General features: G+C 54.0%; 1 protein-coding gene across 1 annotated transcript in view; it reads left to right on the forward strand.

Annotated features, from left to right (window-relative positions):
- The window catches only part of BTBD9 (BTB domain containing 9), a 397135-nt gene extending 382046 nt beyond the window's left edge, over positions 1-15089 (forward strand). The window contains exon 11 of the mRNA XM_074332880.2: positions 8574-15089. Within this exon, the coding sequence (XP_074188981.1) occupies positions 8574-8771 (198 nt within the window). The 3' untranslated portion in view covers positions 8772-15089. The remainder of the gene's footprint in view (positions 1-8573) is intronic.
- Positions 15090-17852: the final 2763 nt, after the last annotated feature.

The raw sequence follows: 17852 nt of genomic DNA on the forward strand, positions 1-17852 counted from the left end.
TGGGTGTGTGATGCTGCCACACCCGCCAGACGCTGTGAAAAAAACAGGAAGTCCGCAGGGTGGTGTAACTCAGAAGCCACGTCTCTGTTTCTGACTTATGAGCAAATATCATTGAGAGGTAGATATCTATTATAAAGATACCTCGCCTTGTAAATGTAAGTTGAAAGCTTGGATCAGAAATCCTATTTGTATCGGTTGGCATGAAAGCAGTCTGTGAAAATTACTCAGGAGAAACCAGAAAGGCAAGGCAGAGGCATTGATCACCATTTATTAAATTTTCCTGATTTCTGCTGCAGTTCACAGTGGACTCTCAAGCCAACTTGGGAAAATTAGCAGAGGCTTCTCTGCTTTTAAAAACCTTGAAGACATGTCAAACAAATAGTGCTTGGGGAGTCCCTCTAATAAAAGGCAGCCAGCAGCCAGCCGAGGAACCAGCCTGACCGAGAAGGCGCTGCTGCAGTCGTGTGCCTCCTGTCCAGGGTTCCCAGAGAAAAGAACATCCCCGACTACCTCCAGCATCCAGAGTTATGGCTCCCGGAGAGGACAGGCAAAGTGATACTAAACAGCAGCTTCAGAAAAGGACGCTGGATAGTGACCGAGGCTGTGGCAGAGTCATGCACACGACTACATTCCAAATTAGCCGGCTCCTCTCGGGGGACAGATCCAGAGGCCATTGACGCTGGTTCAGCGAAGGTGCCCCTTTGTGAGCAGCGGCAATCAAACAGGCTAATGGGATACATGATTGCCGAAAAGGGGAAGGGAAAATGATGCGGCAACGGTGGTAATGGTTTTGCATAAATCAGTAGTGTGACTCTGCCCTGTATGCCTCATTCACTTTTGGTCACATCCTTTCCAAGAGGTATTGCAGTCTTGGGAAGGTTCAGATGAAAGAAATTGGATCACACAAGCTTCTGAGCAAAGAGAAACTCAGGACCTGGCTGTTCCACCTAGAGGGAGGTCCCCAGGTGCTCAGTGGAAAGAGGAGCTTGGGGGTGTGATGGGACCAGCAGCACATTTCCAGATGGCATCCCCCCACTCCTCCAGTTTCCCAGGAAAGGAGCAGAGACGCCACAGCCCCCCTCCCTTCATGCACCTCTGCTGGCCCCAACCACGTGCCTGCTGTCTGGGTGTCCATGCGCAATGCGTGCACATCTGAAGGTGGCGTCCCGAGGGAAGGAGCCCCAGCCTGCACACGATGCTGGGAGGCGCACACACGCGGGTGCTTGTGCTGCCTCTGCAGTCGTCCAGGACCTGGCTGGGCGTTGCCTTTGCACTGGTGCCGTGTTAGGTGCAAGGCTGGTGGGCTGGATTATCCCGAGATGGCTGAGCCAGCACAGGGCTCTGTAGAGGGGTGACCGAGTGGGTAGGGGACAGGTTGCCGGGAGCGAGATGCCAAGGCCAGACCTTGATTCCGAAGTGCTCTCTCTGGCCCCTCGTGGGAGGCCACTCCCCTCCCTATCTGCCTCCCAGCTCTTCAAGGCCTAGTTGATGCAAGTCTTCCTCTCTGACTTTCCCGAAACTCCCCTTTCCCAAGAAAATTAATTTCTCACACACCTGTCGTATTACTGATCACATGCTATTGTGATATACTGTGTGTGAGGCAGGCATCTGATGCCGAGAGACCACAGGCTTTGGAGCTCCTTGGCCCTGAGGTTGAATGGGTGTGACCTTGGGCACCCCGTTACCTGGCAGGGGCGCCTCTGCCCCACCCGCTCCCCTGTTGGGCTGGGAGGTGTGTGCAGTGCCTGGGTAGTGTTTGTGCTCAGTGAGGTCATCGAAGTTTCAAAAACAAAAACAGCGAAAGGATCTGACGGTGACTACAGGTCCTTGGTGGTTACTGAGCCTGGAGCCCCGGGGCCCCCGCTGCTGCCACCTTCCATAGCACCACAGTCTGCCAGCCTCGTCCTCCCAAAGAATCCCTGCAGTCACTGTGGACCATTTTCTTCCTTGTATCAGTTTTACTGAATCTGTTACAAGTTCTGTTATTCTTCCTTTTAAAATGACTCTTTCCTGTTTATCCCAAATTGTTGAGTTCTCCATCAGGGGATTTCAAGTGTTAACCTGAAAATAAAAGTCCTTTCAAAGTGAGAGGCAACAAGCATTTATTTGAGATCAAAGAATAACCATTCGGGAAGCACTGATTGATGCAGAAGCCCGGATAATGTCCAATTAGGAGACAAAGGCGATGGGTATTTATGAGAAAGGAAAGGGAAACAATTACGTTACTAGAAGGAAGGCATTTCTATCGGTGCAGATAACATATCATAGTGATGCTAACTAAACACCTTAGCCGTCAGTCAGGCAGTCATAGTATCTGCCCTCCTGTCATCCTTGCAAACGGTTCTTTGGGACACAGTGTTGTTTTAGGCCCAGTGCAAAGGTGATTGTGCCCTGTTTTAACATTCCAAACGTGGGAGGCATAACACATGCGAGGCAGTTCCTCTGGGATGGCAGCTGTGGCTCTATTTTAAAGTGGTTCTGTTTATATTATGATTTTTTTTTACACGAGGTTTAAGGGTTTGTTGTCATCTACTTTCTTTTGACACTTAAATTATTTGTCACCATAAATCTGTATTGCTTTTGCAATATTTTAAATTAAAAAAATCCTCCTTTTTTAAGAGTCTCCTCCCTCCAGAGCCCCTAGCTCCCTGCGCAGGTCTGGGCCGGGCCCTCCTTCTGTCCCCCAGCTGTGGCCTTTTGCGCACACTGCCCCCAGCACCCCTACCTCACACCTTCCTGCTTTCTGTGTCATCACCCTCAGCTTGAAAGCCTGCAGCGGTCGCCCCTCTTCTTCTACACTGAGGGTTCCCTCCTCTGACCTTCTCAACTCAGCTCAGACATCTTCTCCCAGGAAGCATCCTTGACTCCCCAGGCTGGCTGAGGACCCCTCCTCTACACCCTCATGGCTCCCCTTATGCCCAGAGCTCCTTCCTTTTCCGCTAATATATCTGTTCACCTCACTGGATGGTGCACTCGGAGGGGCCCGGATTCCCACGGGGGCGCATGCAGGAGGCGCTCGTAAGTGTTGGTGGAATAAGTGAATGAATGAATGCACTCAGACCTCCTGACCTCTGAACCCTACTCACACATTTGGCGTCTCCAGCCACACCTACTGTACGTGTCACGCTCATTCTGCCCTCTGTGCCTGGCACATGGAAGCACCGGTCCTTTCCCGACTTCCGCCTGCCCTTAGCCTGTTCCCTCTGATGCCCACTGCACACTGTCTCTTTGTTGACTTCAGGCCTCACGCATCTTTCCATTTGTAAAACACCCTTTTTCACTTAGAACCCTCACCCCTCAGTTTGTGGCTTAATAAAAGTAACTGTTTCCTGTGTGTCGCCTTTGAATCCAGCAGACCTGTGTGGCTCTCCAGAGACGCTCAGGGCGCCCGCATTAAAGTTAGCTGGTCCTTTAGTGACACTCTTGGGACTCCAGGTCAGACTGAAGCATGGCTCTGAGCTGCCCTCATCCCTCACATCCGGCCTCAGAACTCCCACCAGAACCACCGGGGAGCTCAGCCAGGCGGGTCGCAGCTGAGGCTAACACAGCCTCTGGTTTCCCCAGCTTAGGTGGAAGGGTCGACCATGGGCTGTGTGGTGTCAGGGAGAGGAGTGGTCATGATTCCTCGAGGAGAAATATTCATAGGAGAACACCAAACTAGCCTGTGGAGATTTGCCGTCAGTATTGTTAGGTGTATTGGGAATAGCAGCCGTTTGCACTATGATTTTAAAACAGGTTGGTTACATGGGCTAAAGATGGTTATGCAGTTAACATCACCCAAGTTAGAGAAGTGGGACTAACAAGGGAATGAGGCAGGAAGAGTCAGGCCGGTGAACATTAAGTGCTCACTGCAGGCAGAGTGGCTTCCCAGGTTTGTTACCAGCTCCGTGCAGAGCAGGAAGCCACCCTGCCCCTCAGGGTAGCGTCACTTCCGGGAACCCTTCCTTAGGTGAAGGCATGTTCTGAAGAACCAGCCATTAGTTAGTGCCCGGCCACACTGAGAGCCTTTCTAACTTTATTTTTCAATCCAGGATTTTCATTGATGTGTGCAAGGCCCTGAGCGAGAGAAAGGACGAGCTCGCCTTGGTCCTTGAGTCAGATGGGAACCGACAGAGCAGCAGACAGAGGCAGGAGAGACACTGGGCCTCAGGCGGGAGGCACTGGAGGCCTCGCGGGGCAGGGCAGGGCTCAGGGCGGGTTGGATGCGAGCACAAGGAAAGAAAACCCACTGGATACAAGAGGGGAGTGCTCGAGGAAGGACGAGTGTAAGGCAGTTCCGGGGTTAGCTTCAGCCTGCAGCTCTGAGACAGGGCGTGAGTGAGCACTGGGGTCACACAGATGAAGAATTAATTACATCATGGGGCAGGATAAGGAGCTTGGGGTCAGGAAGGCGCAGGTGCAGTGAGAGGCCACGTGTTCAGAGAAGGTGGAGACATGGGCGTGGGAAGTGTGACTGGGCCACGCTGAGGAAGGGGGCAGGCTGCTCCCTTACAGACAGCTCTAGGGGCAGCTTGAGAGTGTCGAGTGGGACGTGAGGAAGCGGGATGTGTTCGTGGGGGTCGCCCTGGCCACTCAGCCTGGCTGTGTCCCTACTGTCCCATGCTTGGAAAGAGCAGTGTTCATAAAGCAAAAGAGACTGTCAGTAACCCAGCAGAAGGTGGTCTTGTCACTTCGAATGCTTAAAGGTGAAGCTGGTGCAGAAGAGTAGATTAATAGTCGCACTTAGGAGATTCTCTGATTTACCTTGCATAGCTCAGGTCAGAGCCGATGGCCCAAATAGTTTTTAAATCTCCATGAAAGGCCCTCCCACCTGGTTGTTGACAGGTAAGCACCTGCAGATGGGCCCAAAGAGGGAGACTTGCTATAAAAGAAAGAGAGGAAGGAAGGAAAGGAAAAAGGAGGAGAGACGGGGCTAACACCACAGGGCAGGGACAGCACCAGGCCTGAGGTGTGAGGAGAGAAACCAGCTCACTAAGAAAAAAGTCTCTGCCAGAATGAGGAGAGCAGGCCGGAAGATGCATGCCTCACTTAGCCTTAATATTATAGTTTGAAATGTGAAATTTGAAACAGTGGTAGATAAATGAATTGAAGTGGGAATATGGAAAAATAGTGATGCAGGAAGGTAAGCACAGAATTTATATTTTAAATATAATTTCACAGTTGACATTACATTTGTCTTCTTTGCGAACTTGATTCTACAGTAGCCGGGTGTGTGTGTGCCTGAGCATGTGTACACCTGCGTATGGTGTGTGCGTGGCATGGGTTTGTGTGCACACACGAGGGCATGCGCGGTGCGTGTGCATGTTCGTGCTCGAGCTGTGCAACGTGTAAGCTCCCGGAAGAGGCAGGGGCAGCCCCTCGTCCCCCCAGCTGTCGGCCGCAGCTGTACCTCCTGGCCCACTCCAGTCACCTCTGCCTGGTCCCGCCTCAGGGAGATCGGCCGTGTCCCCCAGCCCCGCCCTGCACCCTGCCCGCTCCCAGGGTGCTAGTGCCTTATCCCCTACAGATGGGCCTTATCCAGGATTGGACTCACCCAGCATGGGCAGATCCAAGGTTCAGTGGCTCCTCCCCAGCCAGCAGACCCCTGGGAAGGAAAGGTTGGGCCCCTACCCAAGGGAGCAGGAGGGTTGCAATTCTCCTGGGAGCACTGGGTGGTGGGGGGGTAAGATGGGGGGGCAGCAGTGTGCCCATGTGCCCCGCCCTCTGGGCTTGAGCACCGCCGGCCGTGCCCTTGTGCCACGTGGCCTACCTTTCCTGGCTGTCCACACAGGCTCCAGGCATCGGGGCACCTACCTGCCCTTCTTTGGCGTATCACCACAAACCAGTTACTCATGGTTTAGCCTCAGCATTTGCAAGTTCAACTACAGCCTTACAAGTTGCATCATCTTACTTATCTAGGGCCTCTGGCTGGTGTAGGAGAAGCCTGGCGGCCAAAGGCAGCAAGCCTTGGGATAAGGTAGCGCCTCACCGTGTGGAGAGCCTGGCCCTGCCAGCTATTTGTCCAGGAGGCTGTGTTCTAGCAGCGGGTCTTCTGCCCCTGGCCCCCCAGCCCCAGTCACTGGTGGCTCTCTGGCTCCCCCAGCTCAGTTCCTGTCACATTGCTGGCTCAGTGCCAGCACACAAGTTTCTTTAAGACTGGGGGCCACCAGGACCCTCAGGAGCTAGATCTGACCCTTATCCCATTCCGCTGAGGCCGCCCTCGCTGAGCTTAGCCTCTGCTCTTGCTGGGACTCACGCTGCCAGGCCGCCCCCGTGAGCCTGTGCCAACTCGTCTCAGCCTGAAGGTTGGAGCCTCTCTTGGATTGACCCCACTGCTCTAAACCTCACCTCTAATCAAGGTCTGTCTGGTTTTCTCCTTCAGTGCCTCATGGACCCTAGCTTGGCCTCTGGGGCCTCCTGCCCAGACCTCTCACCACTGGTTGGGGAAGGTGCTGTTGGCCCAAGCCGATCCCCCTCCCCGCGCTGCCCTCCATCTCCAGGCCCTGCTCCTCATTGCAGAGGAATCTTCCCCCAAATCCCAGGACCATGTCGCCAGCACACACACTCCTGAGGCCAGCATCTTTATTGTTGGAGCTGATGTACTGGCCGGGTCCTGTGGGAAGCAGCCAGTCAGTGTTTATGGGGTGAGCGACGGATCCTGGGGGAGTCCTGCTCCAAAGCCCCTGCCAGCCCCACCGCTGACTTCCCCATGGTTTGCTGCCGGGATCTGCTCGGACACCCTGGGCTTGTCACTCCCCAGCGTCTTCAGTGTGTCCCCCCTTGCCTGGAACACTTCTGACCACACCGTGCCCTCGCCCGCACCCCAGGTCCTGCCTGCTGACTGGAGGAGTCTGTGGCGAGTTCAGGGTTTCCTCAGTGCCCTAATATCTTACTCACATTTTGTTTGCGTATCTCCTAAAAGGGGTTTGGAAAAAAATGTAATCCTTTGAATATTTTAAGGTTGAGAAGTAAAATATGTCTTCAGTTTAAATAAAATTATTTTTAATATGAGGTAGGAAAAAATAAACAAGATGGAAGACGAGTACTAATTATTAGGAATAAATATCTGATAATCAAAATATCTGTTTGATTTGCTCAAACAGATTTTAACTAACTCATTGAAGAAGGTACATCAATGTGAAAGTAATTGTGGAAACTTACATCCATGAGTTTTAGCCAGAGTATCTTGAAAATGTTTTCATAATTCTGGAAAAATTCCAGTTCCTTTTTATAAAAAATTACATAAGTCGGAATATACTTCAGTTCTGAATTCAGAACATCTCCCTCAGGCCAAGTGTCACCGTCACAGGGACTGGGAGACATTGGGGCCTGTGACTCACCAGAGGCTCATGGGGGGGGTGGTCTGTGCCCAGCCAGGGCCAGGGCGCGGCAGGCGGGGCAGGAGGGCTGTGCTTTCTGTGAGGCGGGAATGGCGTTGTGAATTCAGTCATGTTCTCAGGCAGTTTTGGAAAATATGGAATTTGAGGATCTGGAAATTGATTTCCTTCAAGCTGCCAGCATGATCCTTGGAAAGCAGATCTGAGGGTACCCCAGACTGAAGACCACCACTGCAGAGCGTGTGGTTCCTCCGCTTCAGCGAACTCAGGACAGGAACCCCAGAAAGAGCGGGCACCCCAGTGGAGAGAGGACTTTCCATGTGTGCTGGGGAGGGTGCGGGAGGTACCCCTGAAGGCCCGCCTCTGAGAGACTTCCTCTGATCCCCCTCCTCCCTGCCCCCCGCAGCTCACATCCAGCGGTGACCTTTGCTCCGTACCAGATGTGTTAGGCTCACACCACGGCTTCCCACAGCTGTGCTGTGTGTTGTCAAGGTCATGGCCAAGGCTCCCCCTGGCTGAGCGCTGGGCTGTGCGGTCCCCTGTCTGCAAGTAGCACAGCACGGAGCTCAGAAAGGTTTCCGGAGAGACTTGCTGCGGGGGAGAGAACCTTTTCCTGGCTGCTGGGGGGTGGCTGGCTCCTCCTGGTGAGGGCCCAGGCCTTATCATTTGTGCCCCCTACCCACCCCACGCTCTGGGCCACAGTATAATTATGCAGGGAAGGCGGGGCTTGTTTGCACCTTTGGAGATAAGTCAGGTCCTCCCCTGGGGTAATGTCTGCTGGCTTTTTTCAAAATAAGTTTTATTGAGATACACACCATCCAACTCACCCATTTAAAGTGTATAATTCAGTGGTTTTTAGCATCTTCACCGAGTTGTGCCACCATCACCACCGTCAATTCAACCCCTGTTGACTTTTAGCCCAACTGCTAAATACAAGAATTAATTAGTTCATTAACTTACAAAGAAGAGCGCCTGAGACAAGAGAGAAATTCAGTGAGAACATTTTATAGGAATCCACGTGGTGCTGCGTATAACTTTCACACCATCGGTCCATTTACTCCTATCCTGATTGAAATGTGTTTACAACCTTCTAGTTGCTTCCCAGTGTGTACACCAGGGGCAGGGGGAGTGGGAAGGACTTCCTCTCACTCCCGTGTGGCAGCCCCCCAGAGCTGGCAGCACAGTGTCCCAACTGGTGGCAGCTCCAGGGCAGGACACCGACCTCTCACTCACGGGCTCTTTCCCTTCTCTCCTCAGGTCTTCCACTGTGTCCACTTTGAGTGTCCGGAGCAGCAGAGCAGCCAGAAGGAGGAAAATGGCGAGGAATCAGGGCCGGGGGACAACAGCCCTGCCAGCCAGCAGCTCGACCCCCGTGCCCTGCAGGCCCCCAGCGCCAGCTCACTGCCCTCCAGCCCGGGCTCCAACTCGCGCTCACCCAACCGGCAGCACCAATAAAGGAAGCATGATGTGGAGGGACTCGGTGGGCCCGGATGGCAGCAAGAACGGGTGTTCCCCCCACACCCCCCGCCCCACAGAGAAGCAGACTTGGCTGCAGGAACAGACACAGAGCAGGTTTCTCCCAAGGGCAGGAAGGGGCCGCTTTGTTCTCCTCAATTTGTTCAAATCAGACTGGCCTCCAGGGGGAGAAAATGGGTCTTCAATCTTCATCAAGTTCCCCGTTAACACCCTACTTCTCTAATCTAACCCAGGCGGGGGAACAGAAGGAAGTAATAGACAGGCCCGGGTCGGAATACAAAATTGGCATGTGCACACTCAAGTGGAAGAGAATATATGAGCCTTTATTACCTGGAGGCACCCTTTAGGAAATGGGTTTCCATAGTGGTTACTTTGTGGAACACATCGCCCTGGCAACTAAATAATTTTGTATTTCTTTTAGCTATTTTCCATTTGCTGAATCATAGGTGTTCCAGATCTTTTGAAATGCTCAAACAGCAAATCACTTGTTTGAATCCCTTTGACGCTGTAATTTTCCTTCCTTAGTTTTGAATGGTTAAGCCGGAGGTAGAGCCGAGACACATCACGTGCTCTGCTAAATGAGGCCCAGATGCAGCTCATCGTGACTCCTGGGCTGATAAGAAACCCTTGGAGGAAGTTCAACAAAAGACACAATGAACAAACCAACCCATGGACACTAGAGTTAATAATCACTCAAACTGCAGGGTCCTTAACCTGTCATTTCTGAAATGTACCCACCCTTCAAACTTGGAGGGCTGGCAAGGAAATAGCTGTCATGCCACCTGCTAATTTAATGGTCAGAAGCACGTGTATATAACTGTACCAACTTCCGGTTGGGCTGGACCTGTCCTCGAATCGACACACTTGGGCCACGTACGGCGACAGCCCTCCTGCCAGTCGGTGCCCTCCAGCCTCCTTTGCAGCCCAGTCTGGTGTGTCCCCCAGACCACAGTTCTCTACCAGGACTGATGAAAAACAGCAGTTCCAAGATGCTTTCCTCCCAGTCGTCACTGAAACAGTCTCGTCTGAGTCGCACAGCTTCATCTGCTGCTGTTGTCTTAATAATCAGATTGTTGTCTGCTGCTGGCTTACCTGCACAGTTCTCCCTTGGCTGTCTGTCAGCTCCACCTGAAGCTTCTTCAGATGCAGGGTTCTCTGTACCACCTGTGACCTGGCTTCGGCTGACAGGGGCTTCCCTTTTGGCGTCTCCAAGACACATTGGTTGTGGATGTACGAAGAGCAATGGGTCGACAGTTTTCTCCTAGTGGAACTTAGTTCTGTGTGACTGATGGGTACTAGAATAGTAGGGCAGCATCAGCTGCCTTATTCTCGGGGAAGGTAGTCTGCTGTGTGAGTGCAGGCCAGGGAGGAGCGGTCCTGGGGGAGGAGAAGCCGCTGGGCCAGCAGCCCCCACCCAGGGCTCTGTGTCTCCCTCTGCGCCCTCACTCTGATCCATCCACTTCCCCTGTGTGGGGTGAGCGGAACCCCTGCGGGGCGCCCCGCACTTAGCAATGGGAGGGAGGCAGACTCCTGTAACCAGCGGTGCCTCCACCTGCTTGCAGTGGGGGCCGCCCTCTGGGGCTTGGCCTCGCCTCCTGCTTCCAGCCCCTGGGCCCCTGGGCCCGTAAGCACAGAATTCCTGTCCACTCAGCACTTCCGCCAGCAGTGCATTCGCACCCGGCGGGGGACACAGGCAGCCACATAAGTAAGTCAGAGCAAGGGCCAACTGCAAATGTTTTGAAAGTGTCATCTATTGACCGGCTTCTTTTTAAACTCCGAAGTCACCTGTCCAGAGAGGAGTCCCGGGCTCAGAGGCCGCACTGAGGACCCTGGGATAAGGGATGGGGGCGGAGCTAAAGAAGGATCTGGAAGAGGTGACTGAAGGCTGTTTCCAGACCTGTCAGTTCCACTGCCACACGGCACACCTGGCCATCCCAGGCCCAGGTAACTAAATACCGCCGGGCAGCTCAGCTTCACCCCGGAAGTGGCACAGATTAGACCACGTGCGAAGCTTCAGCACTAGACCCACACGCGTGCCCTTCCTGCCAGGGCTCGTCTCCTCCCTCCTGCCTGTTAGAAATTTCCTTTGGTGTTTGCACCTGCCAGGTTACTGCCCTTGAGAGAATGGAGTTTGGCCCCCTCCCACTCTCCTGCAACATTTCTGATGCTCATATTATTAGATTAAGAGAAAGGAGGGGAAACTGAGGCAACGCTGACAGCATGGCAGCAGGGAGAACTGAGGGCGGGTTCTGTATGGTGGTGCCGCCTCCATCCTTCCCAGAAGCGGTTGCCAGCTCCCCTCCCCCCAGGCGGGGACTGAGGCCTGGCAAAGCCTGCCCTGCTCTGCCTCCTGGTACCAGGCCGGAGCGCTGCCTTCCTGATGGCCTTCTGCTTTGAGGAGCATGAGGGACTCTTTCTGTTTGCCCGGCTGGGCCAGGGCCTTCCTGAGGGGGGCCGGAGACCCCACTTGTCGCATGTGGAAGCAGACACACCCAGAGCGAGGCCTGGATCGCTAGGGAAAGAGGGATGAGTGGCAGCGGAGAGAAGCCCGCAGGCGACGCGTTCTCTAGAGCCCTGGCTGCCCCCGTGGAGATCTCCCCTGCGGCCAACTCAACCCAAGTGGCCTGAAAACTTGAAGAGACTCAGGGAGCTACCTGGACATGTGGGTGACAAGATGGGCTGGCACGCAGACAGAAGGATTCCTGGACCCCCGCGGAGTGAGCCCAGCAGAGGGCAGAGCTGCTTCTGTGCGCTGGCAGCTGTGGGGTTCCAGCAGGAGACTCGCCCAGGCCACGGGCAGGGCAGGGGCTGTGGCCCCCCCACCCATGTGAAGACACAGCCTGAAAGGTCAGGCGGGCTGGACCCTTGGCAGAGACGGACAGAGGGGTGCTTGTGACTCTGGTCCTTTACTGTGATGCTTGTCAGTTAAACTAAAATGGCAGCTTTGTAACCACCATCCAGGGAAAGGACTAGAACACTGCCAGAACCCCTGCCCTTCATTTCAAATCATGGTTTTTGACGAGTAAAGAGCAAACTTCATTAGGTCTTCTGAGAAAGCCTTTAAGGTCACCTTGTGGCAGCTCCTGGGAGGACCGCTGGGGTGGCACTGAGCATGCCAGTCAGGGCACGTGGGCAGTGGGCTGGCATCCGGGTCAAAGCAGTCTTGAAGGCAGGGTAGCTGCCAACGAACCGGGTGTAACAGTAATGCGTGTGGGCACACACACACACACAGCCACACACACAACTACCCACACAGCCACACACAAATACCCACACAGCCACACACACAACTACCCACACAGCCACACACAAATACCCACACAGCCACACACACAACTACCCACACAGCCACACACACACACACACACACACACACACAGTTTTCCCACAGTCTCAGTGCTTTTTCTATTTTTCTTCTGATTTCAGTTAGAGACATGAGCCCATGATGGATGGGGACTCTTCTCAATTGCTCTTTAAATTGTCACTTTTTAAATCTTATTTAATGATAAATACATTAAAAGTATTTCATTCCTAGAAGAGTTGGGAAAAGAAATTATTTTCAGCAACAGTGGGATGTTTGTTAGACCGATTCCTTGGCAAAAAGAAAAAAAAAAAAAGAAAATGAAATGAGTTTTGAATTGTGCAAAAAATTGCTCAGCAGTTATGTTGTCGCCCCAATTGTCAAACTGCTGTACAAACGGCTCCAACCCTGCCAACTTCACCTGTTTTTTTTAATTTAGAAGATAACAAAATTGTAATCACTTATCCTTTGCAGAGATGCAGGAAAAAGGAAGGTATAATCTGTGCTGAAAAAACAGAGAATCCTGTGTGCCGAAGTCACTGGGTGATAAAGAGGGAGCCTCCGTTCCCCATTTGGGGCTTCAGTTAAGAACCTCCCTTTGGACAGAGAAGAAAGGTGTCAAAGGAGAAAAGAAAAATTTGTCTCTTTCCAGTTTTTCCTCGTTAGTGTTTGCTTTTCGGTATTTTCCATTTAATCCTGTCTTGTGCGTGGGTGGCCGGTTCCTGTGGAACCCGCTGCCGAGGTGGTGGGGGCACAGTGGCTGTCGGGCTGTGGCTGCAGCGGGCACAGGCCACGCTCCGTTTACTTTTGTGGTCGCAGCCATCAATTCTGCATGTTTGTCCTGACAGCAGTTCCAGCAGGAGTCCAGTGCTCGTTAGTGGCCCTAGGAATTTAAAATGCAGTTCGTGGTTCTGTACCACCATGGTTTTTATTATTACAGTATTAAATTAGAAGTCCTCTGGTGCCTGGTGTTTGTTCAGGGCTTTCTGGGAAAGGGAAGGGGAATGATTTGGAGCAGGCTGGGCAAGTCCTCCTCGGAGTGACCTGGTCATACCTGGTTACTGGACCGGATGCTGAGGCCCTGGTGTGACAATGAATGGAGAAGGTGGCGAGAAGGGATGGGTTGGAGGGTAGACCAGCTTCCCCTGTGTTGCATCCGGGCTCCCTTCAAGGTTGTAGGGAGGAGAGAGGACGTGATTCTGCTGGTTTCCATCGGGCTGGCTGGAGGGGCCGAGACGCTTGGCTGTGACCCCACATCTGCAAACTAGGGAGCTGTACACACGACTGGAACGAGCTCCCCCCGCATGTCACCCCCACGCCCCTCAGGCAGGACTTCCTGCTGGACTAACGTGGGCTGGGACCTGTCTCCATGCTGGGTGGGGAGCAGGCATAGAAGGAGCCAGAAGGGCCCCCCCCTACACATTTGTTAGAAAATAACTGCTCTGTCTCTTTAAATTACTCATTTAAAATTATTATTAAAGTAATAATGCTCGTGGAATAACATTCCAGCCCTGCAGAAGGGGTGTGGGTGCCCTCGCCCTGCTCTCTGGCCTGGGCCTGGTCTTTCACTTCCTCTGACTGACTCACTGAGCCAGGTGGGCCCACCGAGGGGCCTCCCTCCCCGTGGGCTTGTTTCTTTAGCACTGAAATACTCCCCCAGAGGCCGCGCCCTAAAGACTCACAATCAGCCACCTGTAATTTGTGATAAAGGCCTCGAGCATTTACCATTTGCATCTGAGTATTTATAGCCCTGAACTGGGAGGGCGAAGAGGAGTCCACACCTGTCTCCACTGTTGTGTCCCGCTCCACTGCGGCTGGGACGTGCTGGGACAGGTGAAGAAAGCCACCTTCGGGGCCAGTGGAGGCAGCTCCATCCTACCCGCAGGGGCCAGGCGCAGAGCTGCCTGGGGAGGAAGGTGTGGACGGAAGTGGGCAGCAGATCTGAGAGGCCTCGCCGAGGTGTGTGTGTTGGGGGGGTTGGATCTGGGCCCATGGACGCCCTGCGAACACGGTGACATTGATTATTGCAGTCCGTCCATCTGCCACCAAACAGTCTCCTGCCACCATGTGAGTCCCAGGGGCTTGTGGCGTAAGACTCAGCAGTGCTAGGATGGAGAGGACCAGGTCACCAAGCCTGTCCCAGAGGCTTCCTGTAGTTCCAGGTTTACTCCCAGGCCATGTGGCCTCCCACCTGGGTCTGATGCTGTGTGCAGCTCCTACAGGTGTGCCCTCGCAGCCCCGCCCCAAGCAATGGGGTCTACCTGGTTCCCCCATTCTTCGGCCCCCACCGTGCATGGAGCGGGGCACTGACAGTAAGATCTGAGACGCTCATAGGAGAGGACGGCAGGGGGCGCAGCGCTGGCCGGAGCCTTGCCTCCCCCTCCCCCACGCCAGAGGGCAGCTCAGTTCTCAGAGCTCCCTTCCAGAAGTGACCTGAGAGGCAGCGCTGCTCCGAGGGGCAGCCAGGAGTCTCCGTGTCCGGCTATCCTGAGCACCGAGGTCCCAACCACCCCCGACCCCAGCACCTGGAAAAGCGAGAGGAGAGAGACCTCAGGCCCAGCCTCCGGCCTGGGATGTGGAGGAGGTGGCAGGAGCGCCGCGGTGGGCGCTTGCCCGTGAGCTACTCTTGCCAAACTGTATCCTGAATTCACCAGAGAGTCTCACCTCTGCGTTTGGGGGCTCTGAGCGCTGCCCCCACTCCCCTTCCCAGGCCTCTGAGATGTAGGAGGGTGGGGGCCGTGCTGGGCCTGGAGGGGGGCAGTGGCTCTTCTAAGCCATTTGTAAAGAAGGACTCAGGGCTTGTCCAAAATTCTAAGAAGCACAAAGGGCAGTGTTGCTATTTGGAACATGTATTAATTCGTGGGCAGGCTGTGGCTTTTTCCTCGTTTTGTGGAACAACCTAAGTGAGCAAATGTGCAAATTGTGTGTGTTCAGAACAATCCCTGAGACTGCTGCTATGGGTTTCCTCTTAGAAATAAAGTGGTGACTTTCCGTTCTATCTGCATTCGTGTCGTCCCTCCCTCCACGGCCCGTCTGCAGTCCCCTCCTGTGGACACTGACTACCCATCCCTCCCGCCAGCCCCAGGGCATGGATGGGGTGCCTGTCCGCCCCCCTTGCTCTGCTTCTGGGTGTGGAGGCAGACAGCACCCAAGTAAGTGCTGTCACTTTCCGTCCCCACACAGCCCTGTGAAGTCGGCTGGGTGTCACGTGTCCCCGTGTGGACAGTGAGGCAGAGGGCTGACCTGTCCTAGGACAGAATGTGGGACCACAGCTCAGAGCAGAGTCCAGGCTCCTGTGCACTGAGACCTCCCTGTCACACTCTCTCCACCTGAGGTGGCTTATTCAATGGCATTTTTTGGTGGGAAGAAAATTCCATCACTATGAACCCAGGTCCACTTCCCTTGTCATTTCTCCTGCTCTGAGTTCAACCCCAGCTGCCATGTTTTTCTGCGTGACCAGCTCACAAGTCCAGGCTCTGGGGGTCGCACTCCTCAGCTCTCTGTTATGCAGCCGTCTCTCCTTCGCCTGTGGCCTCAGCGTGATACGATGGCCGCAGCTCCGCGGTGCCGTGCAGGGTCTGTGCCGTGCTGCACTGACACGAGTAGGCAGTTGGCCACCTCCGATCTCGGCCTACTGAGCTCACTTCAAACAGCCTGAATCAGGCAGGTGTTACCATTCAGTGTCGTTTCTTTTCTGAGCCTAAACCCAAGACTTGATGTTTCTCTTCGTTAACTTCCATCTGGTGGTTTCAGCCTGGCAGTGGGGCCTGATGTCAAGGCCATTTCGAAACTTGATTTAGGCATCGTCACGTGCGCTTACCCTCTGACCTGTGATCTGCCAGAACTGACAGTGCAACCGTTGGTTGACGTAAGTGTCCACCGAGGCAAAACCAAATCTGGAGAGCGCAGGGCTTTGCCATCCATACCCCCCCCCCCGCCCCCTCGAGCTGCAGCCACCGCCCGGCCCACCACACCCACCGCTCAGCGCAGCCGGCTGAGCACATGCCAGGCCAGGCCATTTCCTAAGTGCTGGGGACATAGCAATGATCAAAGTGGACAAAACACTAAAGTCCTGCCTTCGTGGCTCTTACATTCCAGAGGGAAGTCACCAATAACACACGTGTGTGTAAATGTGGCCCAGGCCCCGTGTGCTGATCTGCAGGTAGAAATCGGAAGTCCAGAGAAGCTTCCCAGGTGACAGCTGGGCAAACCCTGAGGGTGAAGGACCGAGACTCAAGGCCCCACAAGGAGACCTTTCCCAGAAGAGGGAGGAGAGCGGGGAAGGCCCTTCCCTGCAGGGCAGTGGGTGGGAGATGAGGTGAGTGGGATGGGCTGTGGGCAGGGCGACCCTGGAGTGTTAGGGATGCTGGGCTCTTCTCTGAGATGGGAGCCAGTGGAAGTTTCTAGGCAGGGTGGCTGTGATCTGACTCACTCTCTAACAGGCTCACTCAGGCTGCTGAGGAGAGAATTCCTGTAGGCAGAAGTGGGGACGCAGGGAGCAGTAGGGGGGTGGGGGCTGTTGCAGCCATCCAGGGAGAAACAGTGACACCTGGACCAGGTGAGCCACAGAGGTGGTGCTGTCTGTTGTGCAGGAAGGGCCAATGGGATTCGTGGATGTGGCGGTGAGAGGAAAAGCCAAATCAGGGTCAGTGGACTCTAGGTGGTACCAGGATTGCAGGAGCTGGCTGGGGGCAGGTCAGTTCCAGACGTGCTGGGTTTATCAAACAGAGAGAAGGACCAGCTACCAGCTCACCAAACAAGAAACCCAAGTATTTAAGGAAAATAACACAAACTTTACAAATGGTCAAGTTCACACTAGCATGTCTGTGATGGAAAAAGAGAGATTTCTCTCTTATCCTAGCCCCAGAGGTCATGACTTATCTTTTCACTTCAGCTGAGCAAAAGTTAGGGATAAAAGTGTCTTAACAGCGGGAGTCTCTGTGGGAAATATTCAAGCTTTTATTATATGGGAACCAGAATGAGTCAGGTTGTCCCTGGTAATTTCAGTTTGGCTCAGGGTGTAAATTGGGTTTCCGTTTCTTTCTGAGAGTGGTGTGGAAAGTGCTGTTGCCGTCCCAGCAGGGCAGAGCATGTTTTTGTTTCTACAAGTTGGACATGAGGGCTAGGACAGCAATCCGCAGGCTCTGCCTTGCGTAAGAATAACCTGGGAACTTGATAAAAAGCCACATGCACACCTGGCCCTACAGGTTGACCTGGGCTGCCTGCTGAAATGCGCCACTGCGTCTGGTTGACAGCCTTTGGAGGAACGCTGACCGGACATGTGAGCAGCTGGGAACCTAGCCTGGAGCAGAGGGCCAAGGTCTGGGCCGAGGGTAGAACTGGGGCTCACCGGTGTTTATGGAGCCGGGAAGAAATCACCGAACTGGGAGACAGGTCCCAGGCTGAGCCCTGGCGCCTCCAGCGGGTAAAGCCTGGGGAGGTGGGAAGGGACAGCGAAGGCGGCTGAGAGACCGGACAGCATGTGCCTGGACAGCCGGTGGTGACAGCCCAGAGGGAGAGCAGGTCAGTAAGATGACGGCTGAGGTCTGACTGTGGATTCAGGTTTTCTGGAATTGACCACCTTTGGGACAGTCCCTGAGGCTGGTAGTGAGCCTACATGTGGGCAGCTGGGATCCACACTTTCCTTTCTCAAATGTTTACAATCCTTCTGACACATCGCTCTTTCATTTTGCTGGGGATTGGAGTCAGGCTGTAGGAACAGCTTTTGCTGCCTCTAAGACTTAGTGTTCTCTCCAGTG

The sequence above is a fragment of the Rhinolophus sinicus genome, chromosome 2 (assembly GCF_057876585.1).
Source record: "Rhinolophus sinicus isolate RSI-liver-muscle chromosome 2, RSI-T2T, whole genome shotgun sequence".
In the NCBI taxonomy this organism is placed as follows: Eukaryota; Metazoa; Chordata; class Mammalia; order Chiroptera; family Rhinolophidae; genus Rhinolophus; species Rhinolophus sinicus.